Source organism: Pleuronectes platessa, chromosome 17 (genome assembly GCF_947347685.1).
Source record: "Pleuronectes platessa chromosome 17, fPlePla1.1, whole genome shotgun sequence".
Lineage (NCBI taxonomy): Eukaryota > Metazoa > Chordata > Actinopteri > Pleuronectiformes > Pleuronectidae > Pleuronectes > Pleuronectes platessa.
This window is the reverse complement of record NC_070642.1, coordinates 12,127,189-12,139,459: the sequence shown is the minus strand read 5'-3', so window position 1 is coordinate 12,139,459 and position 12,271 is coordinate 12,127,189. Positions and strand designations below refer to the sequence as shown.

Genomic DNA, 12,271 nt, shown 5'->3' with positions numbered 1-12,271 from the left:
ATAAATATTTAAACTAATTCCAACCGCGAGCGTTTACTCTTATCAGGCAACACAGCTGAATGCATCTATATAGTTTTACACACACGCTGAAGAGGTTTTTAGTCTTAATTGGGTATTTGTGTCTTGTCTTATTTAAACACTCTATTCTCATAACAATGAATTTACCTCAGAGCACCAGCATATTTCCTCAGCAAAGGAACAAAAGTGCTTCCTGGCAATGATCTGGCTTTGTGTATTAAAGGAGACACTGATGTCCTCGTCAGGATGTCTGGGATCAGTTTGGATGTTGCCTGCAGCAGTCTTTCAGGCTCTTGTGTCAGTGGGGGACAGGTTTGGCTTTATTTCAGTAATTTTATGAAGTGCATTTTCCTCAGACCTGAAATACCTGGAAAACACCTGGCCGGACAACAAAGACGACCCCAACCACCCAAAATAAATTTGCATGCATCATGTAGCAGGCATGAATCATTTGAGGACAAAATCTCCCTGCAAGGTGTCAGGAAACAGAGGACACAAGTGTACACTTGACTTCTTCACTGTCTACTTTATTCCCAACTGTCTACTTTATGTACAGTCAGTCACCTGTGGGAAACCATCAGAAAAAGATGAGGTAAATCAACGTGGTTCTCGTCAGTGGTGAACGTTAACAAATCAACCCAGAGTCACAGAGGAAGATTGGAGTTTTTTTCCCCACTGGTAGTTAGTACCAGCAGCATAATCCTGCATTAGAGCACTGCCAGTGGGGTTGTTTCTTAATGTATCAGGATTATGTGTTATTGCATTCTGAGAGCTGACTTATATTAATCGCAGATTAAATGAAAGCAAATGCACTTTTACAAAGCGTGAAACTAATGCATTTACACTCTCTACAATTAGCACCAGGTTGCTAAATTAAGAAGCTAAGCTGGTTGGAGTGCCTCAGGGTTCATTCGTGGGTCCCAAACACTTATTTAGCTTGTGCAAAATCATGTAGTGCAAATTATTGACTTAATACATATTTTCCATTTACATCTGTATTCCCATATAAACCAATTGAAAAAGCACCATTGGCAATACTTTCAGACCCTTAAAAGTAATCTTCTTTAATTAGGGATAGGGATGATGATAGCTAACAAATCTGAATTCAATTCATAAAATGCTAATTTTGTTTTTAGTCATAATACATTGTTTTTCTTTCCAAATGATTAATACATTTACTCAATACTGAAATGCACTGTTGGTCACAACTGTCAAGCTTCAGATTGGAGTTGTTGGATATGGATAAGATAGATAAGAACAATGGTTTGACTTTTAACAAAATATATACAAACATAATAATAGTTTGGTTTCATGTTCTGGAATTTTGTTTCGCTCTCTAGTGCACAATGTAGATTATAGCTTCATCACCACTAATGTTGTTATTGCTCCTCAATGAGTTCTTCCTCTAGTTGAAATGTGTGTTGAGTTCAGAGCAGGTCATTACTCAGGAGTTTCTGGGTTAAGAGTCGTTGAGTTCACCAAGACACAATAAACAATATCCCGTGGTCTCACACACGCATACATAGACACACACACAGTTGGGTCACATCATAAGTCTGAAATGCTTTCTGTTTAGGGTCTATATTCCACAGCGCCAGCTAATTTAAAATGTATCTAACCACATTAAGACAAATTAATTAACTAATAAATTCACTTTCAATTCAAATAGTGTAATTTGCTAATGACTTAAACAACCATCTTTTTCAATGAAGCCTCTTAATAATAGACGTGTGACCCTTTTCACAGTTGCTGATTTGAAATTTCCAGAAAGACATTACAGTTGCAGTGATTTAGTTTATTAAAAAAAAGTAATGTGTGTTTAACAATTTTTATATAAATTAATAAATGTTAATTATGGACTGAAGTGACAGAACATTTAATGAAAATATCGTACACTATAGTGCAACTAATTCTCTTTCCTCCCATTCTCCTCTTACTCTCTCCTTTCAAATAACTGTACAATTAGAAGAAATTAAACATAGTAGTCCCACTTGTACACAACATCATACATTAGTAGTCAACTAGAAAAAACAGTAAACACGGCCACATGTTATTAAAAAACGTCTAGAAGTTCAAAGTTACATTTTGTGTTTGTTTTACACTGTCGTAGCTATTTTCCTCCGTTACTCGACGGACATTTTGCGACTGTTACTTATAGAAAAAAATCACAAAGTTCACATTTAGGACTCTTTGAAGAGAGCTGAGGAGCATTCAACAAACCAAACAGTTCCCGTTTTTAAGTAGCTAGTTAGTCACACGCAGCATGAGATTAAATACGCGACAGTTTTGGAAACACCTCATGCAAACACACAACATGTTGTTTCTGTCCTCCAGAGCGACCGATAAAACTGTTCAAGATAACTGGCAGAGGAAGGTGGACGGTGGACTTTGATATCAGTTTGGAAAAAGGGAAATGTTCTGTTAGTCTGTCCTTTCGAGAGCAGCCGCTGTTTTCCCCACAAAAAATGTTTCCTCTGTTGATGGAGAAGGCCTCAAATGTTTGGTCCAGTTATCGCAACACAAATGCAACATGTTTAGCCTCGTTTCCAGGAGGACTCGGTTGATTTTCTGAATAGAACAAAACAGAACCAGAGCATCTACTTCTAATTTTAGATATCCTTGTTTTTCGGGGGACCATAGAAAACAGTGAACTTGAGGCCCATTATTTAAGGACCCAATCTGTGATGTTCATAATCCAGGTGTCACATGTCCATGTGGTAATTCCAGTTGGCACTTTCGACATTATAATATGAGTGGAGAGGGGAACGGGTGCAGCCGCCACGTGTCTGACATTTCTCCGGTACCGTTTTTGTCCTTGTTAGTCTGCGGGGTTTGAGTTGCATTATTTATAAACAATGATAAATAAACAATTGAATAATTGTCAAAGTTGGAGGCCTCTCTGTTCCCACATGACGACGACAATACCATTCATCTTTTTTGCTCAATTTTTTAAGATAGAATTTCAAATCCATGACAAAACTCCGGCCGATTTGACTGTGATTGTCATTTGTGTAGATGGTGTGTTTTCTTCTATATGTGAGCATTGCCTGTGGATGATTTGGGCTGTTTTTGAGCTATTTCCATTATTCAAAAGAGCTGGATGCTGCAGATGATAGGGCTGAACAGTTGTATCTGGCTTCCAGCATTTTTATGGGGTCAATGTTGCTGAAAGAGCTGGGTGAGATGTCTCCAAGAGGGCCGAGGTGGACGGGGAAACTACTGCCTGACCTTGGTTGCTCTTCAGCTGCTCTCACGGTTTGTCTCTATGTCCCTCTACCCGTCTGTCTTGGATGGAAGACAAAATATTAAGACAGTGAAGAAACACGTCTGGAACACCGGTCCTGTCCTAACCACTGTGAGAGAAAACGCCCTCTGGCCTTTATGGGATGCTGCAGCTAAAAAGTGTCTCTTCACCTCCTGCCTGTCTCTCAGTCGTTCTGTCTATTGTAAACATTAAGATTCACATTAAAAAAGTTAAGTGGTTGTATGTAAGTTGTATGTTATAAGCTTTTGTGTGTGTGTGTGTGTGTGTGTCTTCATGCATGTGTGTATTCACATATGCATTTCTTAAGGTCTATCTGTGTGTATGTGTCTGCTGTACACATGCACATACGGTGTGTGATGATATTTAACATTCAGAGGAAATTGTGTGGTGTGTGCCGACGATCGTGAGTCCAACCCACTCTCACATCAAGCCTCCATCTTTGCTGAAAATCTTCTCCAAGTGCACCATGAAGTAATCATAGAAAAATGAAGTGTGACATTCCTTGATCGGTCGATCGTTTGACGGAGATGCTCAGCCAGTGGAGTTGAAGTCCTGCAGTGTCTAATCTATGAGGCACAAAGAGTTCCAGAGACGGTAAAACAGGCTCTTTTGTGCACACAGGGATGCTTCTCTGTTTGTTTTTTTTTTACTCTTTGGTGACGCATATCTGCACTTGAGAGCTGCTAAGATTTCCCAATAGTAGTGTGAAGGAACAGGGCTCCATGTTAACGATTCTCTGACGGCAGAAATCCACGAGTTCTCACTGGAAGCCTGAGGAAGACACGTCACCGGGGAGTTGTGTCCTCTTTGAATCCCTTTGGTTGTGCAGATATCCAACGGCACAACAGGAGAGACGAGTCATTGGCTCCGCATTGTGTCACCCAGAGACAGAAAAAAAACATACGTCCTGCAGTTACCACGTCCAACCACACGAGGCCAGTGTATCATCAGGAACATACCTAACTGCAATTAAAAACAACAGGCAGGCAGATGAGGGAAGCCTTAGTACAGGGGAGGGGGGGGGGGGGGGGTGTAAGTTGAATATTTTAGTGTCATTGTATCCCGGAGTGTGTTTCACTCTTAAAAACAGTTGGAGTAGTAAAAGCAGTAGTAAAAGCAGGATGTTGAGCAGTGGTGGTTGGTAAGGCAGCACTCCTGGAGTGTATCCCGGGTTTACTTTGACCTGGAGAGGAGGAGAAGAGAAGATATTTGTATTCTTTCAGTTTCTGGGTTAAAAACGTTATCAACGCTGATTTGACTTCAGTGTGTGTGTGTGAAATCAGCTGATGTGAAGTTGTGACGTTGTAGTACGATACAACATGAGAAATATATTTTATCTAACTTTAAAGGTACTTGAAATTGTTGATGTATTATAGAAACCACTGAAAGTTCAGGAGTTTAGGATGAGATGTGAAGCCGTGTTTTGCTCAGTATTGTCCTTGATACAGTGAGTGAAACACATAATAACCCTTATACTGTGTATTTTATGGAACAAAATATCTCTCAATAGGCCGATTAACACTCTGTAAATATACTGGCTCTCTGATACCTTCCATCCAAAACGATACAGCTGAATATTACACAAGAAAAATAAAGCTTTGTCTGTTCGTTCGCCAAACAACCATAATCAGTGTTGACACAGTGCAAATGACGGAGCTTTGCAGACACTCGATGTACCTTTATTGTGAGGAAATTATTTACTGTTCTTCTTACGAATGAAAAGAATGTTCAAGTGTGATAAAGACGGCGACAATATTTTGTTTATTTATTTGAGTGTGTCATGAGATGGCGGTATTTACTGCAATTGTGATAATAGAGAAAATAAATGTCAATAATAGGGTAAGTTAGTTCGTTCAGTGATGATAATTTGAAAATAATCCTGTGCCTCTTAAATGATTACTACTACTACTGTTGATGATGATAATAATGATAATAATAATAAAAATAATAATAACAATTCCCATTAGAATAAAATGTTTCATCTCTAACTTGTTAATATTTTTTTTATTATCAGATATAATTGTGATAAATATTATTATTATTATTATTATTAGTAGTAGTAGTAGTATTGCTTTGTTTAGTATATATAATAGCAGTAGACAATGTATGTGTTTGTAAATTAGTTTTACGAAGGAATTGGCATGACACAGAAATAAAAAAAATATTTGTATGTGCTATGAATTATGCTTCACTGCAAAGAAATCCACATCTCTACAATAATCTGGATGTGGTGATTGCTGTCCCGTTATTTATGTGATTTGTGCGTGTGAGTGTGAGAGGTGAGGTGGTAACACAGCTGATGCCCTTTTATGGGTCCCTGTGGCCTCAGCCAATAAACACCAAAGTAGGGACAACAGCTGGAGAACAATGATAGCGTATTGATGATCTTTGTGTTGGTGTGGGTGTGCGCGCATATTCATGTGTGTGTACATTAATTTGTGTATGAGCACAACCCGTCAGTGTGTGTGTGTGCATACTGTAGACATGTATATCCGTACTCCAGCTCTTGTGTGAGTGTGTGTTTGTGTTGGCAGCCATTATCTTGGGGGTCGATGATTTATGATCTATGTTATAGCTTCCACTGGGGACGTATAAAAGTACAGAATGGCCCTTTATTGCCTTTCTTCTTTGGTTAGTCCTACGGTTCATCCATCACTCTGTGTTTCCCATCATCCTGTCTCCCCTCTTTCTCCTTCTCCCTCCCTCTTTCTGCTATTCTTTCTTGACCGTCTTGATCTCAATTGCTCTTTGTCCGTCTCTCTCTCTCTCTCTCTCTCTCTCTCTCTCTCTCTCTCTTTCTCCACGTTCACCCATATCTCTCTCTCTAATTCGCCCCGGCTTTTCTTTCTAATAAAAGCAGGTATCGATGACCTGTCGGCCGCACATCAATGGAATCGCCATTATTCTGCCGTGTTGTTTGTTACAGTGGGGAAGCTTTTCTCCGTATTGTTTGCTCTGCACAGGACAAAGCGAGATTGAGAGATGGATGCAGGGCCGTTGGAGCTCAGACTCAGACTGATTTCGTATTGTCCTACTGGATCTTTGGGCTTAGAGTAACTGCGGATCTTGTCGAAACTGGCATCCGAGGTTTGACCGTCAGGAAATCCCCATATTGGATACACAATAAAACCCATCTGAACCACAATCCATTTCACAACGCAAGACTTAATCCCCTGGCGGATACCTTTCCAGTCAATGTGGGGTAAAGTAGTTTACGGCTGATTATGAAAAACAGCTTGAGAGAGATCGAGGATACACCGGTTCTCCTCACACACCCCACCATTATTGGCGACGTGTGAGGGGAGTGCTAAAAGCGCTACAGCAGTGATAAGTGATGAGACCCTGGGCTGATAAATGGTGAGACCTTGTGCTGACGCAGTGAAAATGTGCTTATATCTTCTTATTCAGGCCTCATGGTATCAAACACTCATCAAATTTGGTCCCTAAACACAGTTCGCTGTTGATGGCGAGGTTTGATTTAAGAGGGAGAGATATGTCAGCCTCCCACACTCAAAAACTAAAGTCAACTTCTTTGCTCAGGGGAATTACAACTGGATTTAGTTTTGTTAACATTCAGCATAATAAATGCAGCACAAAGGTTCTCTGTTTGGATAGATCAGCCTGGTCTTTCTGTGGGGATTGTGCATCCTCGTGTCAGCAGGGGTTTTCTCTGGATACTTCACCTTCATACCCACAGTCCAAGACATGTAGAATGGGATTAGGTTACTATATTTTTCCGAATGGAAATGTTTTCAGTCTAGGCGATACCGAAAAAATGGCTGTCAACACTAAAACAAGCATATCGGGCCAGTAGGTGGTGATAAAGTCCACATCAACGATCAGTTAAATACCAGAGAAGAACATTGTGAGCGGGCTCTATGGGCTTCTTATTTGTTTATTTATTATAATATAACATTTTTCTGGGGCATTTTGGCCGTTATTTAATAATTGAGAGTGAATGGGAGAGAGAGAGGGTAAGTACCAAGTACTTATAAGGACTTGTAAAAGTCTTAAAACAGGATTAGACGATAGCAAGTGTGAATGGTTGTTAGTCTGTGTATGTTGGCCATGCAAGGATGTCCAGGGTGCATCCGACCTCTCACCCAATGTGAACTGGGATTGACTCCAGTTCCCCCAACGCCCCTCAAGAGGATACGCGGTATATATAATGAAATTAAGGATAACGTTAACCAGTGAAGTATTCACACTGAGCACTTACACAGACATGCTGATGGAGAGTAACCACACTTACATGTACATGGGCTGTAGCTGGAGGTGGGAGGTCTTCTGAGGCCCCTGGTAACCGTACGAGTCGAACCCGCCTATAAAATCAACTTCACAAAACAAACAAACAAGAAGAAATAAACCAAATTAATCAGAGAGGACGTGTATGCTCATGTGGGAGCCTCCCACCACAGATGATTCACTGCATTAGGCCTCCCACGCCTATACGGATCTCAACAGTTGTTTGTACAAGAATCACCGCCTCTGCCTCTGTGCTAATCAGAGTTGTCGGGCATGAAACGACTTCCAGTGAAAATCTGACTTCATCGTCGTACAAATCCCGCACTGAAAATCTGATTCCATTTAAAAGAGGAAGACTAAGACGGATGCAGCTGTATATTTATGCCTCGAGAATACCCTTTACTCCTAAATTATCCAGGAGAGCAGCACATATTTCCCCGCGCTGTGGAGCTGCCAGCAGGTGGTTGCCTCCCACCGACTGAGGCTGAGAGTCTGGACTTTTGAAGAGAGGCAGCCGTGATATGACTTTTTTTCTACTTTGATGTTGTGAGCTCAGAAAAGGGCACTTCCTCGCCTTGATCAGCAGCATACACTCTTATTTATTCAGTGAGATGTCATAAGTTTAAGTACAATGTGGAATCTGGCTGAGATGAGAGTCACTGTTAATGCAATGTAAATGTAAAAAGATGAACGAAACATCATACCTTATATAAATTTAAAATATATAAAATGTATCCTTTTAAAGGGGTAGTTTAACATTTTGGGAAACATTTTTTTTCTTTTTGAAGATTTAGATGAGAAGACCAATAACACTATTTACTTTTCAGCAAGAGAGCAAATAAACATTAGATTTTTTATTAAATTCTAATGAATCATACAACTGAAGAAACATTTCATGGAAATGTATGTGGAAATTTAGCATAAAGATAATTTGTCTTGTTTTATCAAAGTGTTGGAGGTGTGTCTACCGTCATAATTTACTTTTTCTTTCAATTCTGTTGGATTTTTTAAAAATAACTTTGGAATATAAGTGTGAACCTCTTATCTGTTTGATTTCCCACTTGTCTATTAGCAGTTTTTCTGCACTGCTGCAGAAGAGTGATAGTTTATGACCACCAGGCTAATAATTGTTGTTTAGACAGACAGTGCAGAGCTATTGTCGTCTTTACTTATTGCTTCTCTGTGCTGTGACAACCTTGATTTGACCTGTTTCTGCTTTCCTCCTTCAGGCTCCTCCTGATCACCTGACTTCCTCCCACCTCACTGAAGGACCTCACCTGTTTGGAGCCTAAACCAACCATGTTGGTTAAACATGGCTCCTTTCCTTTCTTAACTTATACAACTACCGGCCAAAAGTCCACTGCACTAACATTGAGTTAGTTCTCTTGTGGTTATTGCCCTTGCATAGTTTCAGATCTGGTTTGTAGTGAATTAGAAATTGGGTGACTGTTGCTTGCTGGCAATTCAAAGTGAACAAATTATCCTGGGAAATGACTTGGCTGCGGCGAAGGTTGGGAAAAAAGTTGGATGTGAGTTCACCTTAACTGGAATGTGAAGAAGCAGATGAAAGTGCCAAACTGCCCCCTGAAGTACAAGGAGCAGAGCTAGGTGGGACGAGTTTAATGTCTCGGAAAAGTGAAAGGAGCATTTTTAATTGTTTTCCATCCTAATCAGCTTCTCGAAGAGTGCACTAAAGAACAAGCTGTGGATCCTTCATTGATATCCTGACTAATAAGTGAATGTTATTTTCATATGTTGTGTTATCCTTAGTATTTTCTCGTTTGCTTAAATGGTCGTTATGTGGACCTCCCTTCTTTGTTATGTTCCTGAACGAGTCGGGAGTAACTGTGTGAATCCCTGAGAGGAAGAAATTACCCTGTGTGAACGGTAAGCGTTTCCTGCTGAGTCATGCTGCTGTGAAATAGTCTCAGCAGAGTTTCTGATACACATGACCCTTTGAACACAAGCGAAAAGAAAGTCCCTTTACCTTTATCCTTTTTTGTGTGCTGCCAAACAAAAAGTAGTTTAAAATATTTGTTCCCTTTATAGTGGTATTCTTTGTGTCTGTGTGTGGGTCTGTAATTCACACACACACACACACGCACAGACACAAAGAATACCACTATAAAGGAAAGATTTGCTGATTTGCACCAGACTTGGAAGGAAAACTGGAGGCTATCTCCTGATGACTAACTTTTAGAACTGATAAGTCAAAGGTCAAGGGCATAGGCCAACCAAAATATGATCCAAAAACACATTATCCGAGATATCTCAGCAAAAAAAGGGTAACAGAGACAACCTGCAGCTTATGAAGATCAGAAAATGGTTCCTCATTAAATGATGTGATATAATAAGTGACGTCATAAAGAAGTCACAAAGAAAATGATGTCATGCCTTGGTGTATATGAAGCTCGATGCTTCTTCATTTTAAATTGTGAATTTTTGCCATTGACTGAAGATCCAAAACACATCTGTTTACACAAGGATTGATTTCTTTAGTAATCTTAGGGTGAGCATGTGTTGTTTATGTGCTCACGAGAGTGTGTGGGACTGTCTGACACCTTTGAATAGCTGTGAGACATAAGATTGAATATAATGATTAATTTCCCCACACAGACAGACTCACCCTTGCACATGCACAGAATAATTATCAGAGTAATTAGCTTTCTCTGCAATTTAAAGTCTTCATCGGTCCTCAGTGAGTACTTGCTTCTTCGCCCAAGGCACTTTTCCCTACTGAGCTCCCTGGTTATTGTTTAGTCTCCCACACTGCATTATTGCTCGGCCACTGTCCACAGACACATTCAGAGGGTAACACTCGGCAGCATGAAGTTTACAATGGATCGCCAAATTATTCGGGAGAAAACGATCCTTATCATTATCTGAAAATGACTCGTCTGACATGATGCTACCATTGTGTGTGTATTCATTAGGCCTCATTAGCTGCCCAAAACCTCAATTTGAGTCCTGATTCCTTTTGATAACATTTGGCCCAAAAGGGGAGGAAGGAAAATGACTCATGTTGCTTATTATCGCTCATCAGTGTGTGAATGTTTTCCCCAAGTCTCATTGTGTGGTCTTGGTTAGTCCCATTGACTCGATGTAAAGATGGATGACATGACAGCTCCCCTGAAGTGAAGCCAAAGTTTTGTGATCGCCCCCTAGTGGCTGGCTGCAGTCAAGGGCATACATTCTGCCTCCTCTATGTTAGTGGATGGGACATGGACCAACCTAGTAGTCAAATAAAATTCTCTCAAAGATGCCATTTGAAATAACCGAAATACATCCATTAAAGAAAATAACATAATAATAACTGTTAGTAAGTAATTATTTAGGCAAGTGGCAGTTGAGTTTTTTTTCCATCACAAAGCCCATTCAAATGCAGTGTTCAAAATCTCTCCATCTTCCCTGAATATCAATAAGTCATAAATAACTGATAAAAGTGGAATACATTTAGTGTTGTGAACTGCTCTTTAACTTTAACGATCAGAAACCTTAATATTTTACTGTGACCTGGATGAACACAGAGGTTGTTTGTCACATGAAGAGCCTTTAGAAAGTAGCTGCTCTTGTATCCAGTGTAGTTTTACACTTCCATAACAGCTGCTGCTCAGGAAATAAATGTAAATCCTTCGACAGACTCGACCCTCCATTTGCTTTAAGCAGGATAACTTGTCTACTCTCAGTCTGCTAATATTACCTTATCAATATTTCTGTGATCGTAAAAAGCATCTTCAATCCAGTTTGGAATGAGACATGCTTAGGTATTGATCCCCTGCAGAATAGCTGCAAGTACTTAAGTTGAATAACTAACGGGCTCAGGTAAAAGGGGCCTATTCAAGACCTCACACACGCACGTATGAATGCACAAACACACGCACACACACACTGCGACTGCATCACGGAATCAACGTGTTGATTTGCCTCATTTTCCTCATTTGTAAGGTAGGTGCACTTCAAATGCGATTCATTTAGACTGTCAAAATGCCTCCAATTAACTCAATGAATCCTTTCACTCCAAAAACTGCACACTTCCCATTCCACACGCTCAAATTGATGAACTGATCCACGGATAAAAGGCAGAATAAAGGTAAATGATGAGTGTATAGGTGTGTGAATATATTTTATTGCTCTTTGAGGCTCTACTCTATGTTTGATGGTAGTTGAACGCTTGTGGGAGAGACGCACAGATGAAAGAAGACTTTGTTTGAGCGTGAATCTAAGCAGCTCTAATAGTCCTCCACTCTCACATTCTTGTCTTTTATCCCTCCGTTTATTTCTGAAAATGAATGAGCGCAGCTGTGAAACCTGGAGGCTGTAAGTGTAACACTGAATGGAAGTATCCGTAAAGGCTGTCAGTCCGGGACGGCTTCATTCAAACCTGCTGCTCTATTACAAAGAGAATGAAGAACACAGCGATCCAGGTTGGACGGATGGAGAGAAAGAGGAGCTGCAGATTAATTGTTATTTAATTGTCCATGTTTATGTCTGTGTACTTACAGCTATCCTCTTCTTCAGAAATGAGCTTGACCACATAGCAGGCGTAGATGAACCCCACCAACTAGAAACAACACAGAGAGCAGAGGAAACAAGGCATTAGTTTAGAAAATGGGTGGATGAATTGATGGGGCGAGAGAGAGAGAGAGAGAGAGAGAGAGAGAGAGAGAGAGAGAGAGAGAGAGAGAGAGAGAGAGAGAGAGAGAGAGAGAGAGAGAGAGAGAGAGAGAGAGAGAGAGAGAGAGC

At 40.2% G+C, this 12,271-nt stretch overlaps 1 protein-coding gene across 2 annotated transcripts in view; it reads right to left on the bottom strand.

The window, feature by feature from the left end:
* Positions 1-7,531: 7,531 nt before the first annotated feature.
* Positions 7,532-12,271, bottom strand: part of nkain2 (sodium/potassium transporting ATPase interacting 2) — a 68,699-nt gene continuing 63,959 nt past the window's right edge. For both annotated transcript variants that reach the window (XM_053444524.1, XM_053444525.1), the window contains 2 exons: positions 12,029-12,089; positions 7,532-7,617 (listed from right to left, as the gene is read on the bottom strand). In XM_053444524.1, the coding sequence (XP_053300499.1) occupies positions 7,532-7,617; positions 12,029-12,089 (147 nt within the window). The remainder of the gene's footprint in view (positions 7,618-12,028; positions 12,090-12,271) is intronic.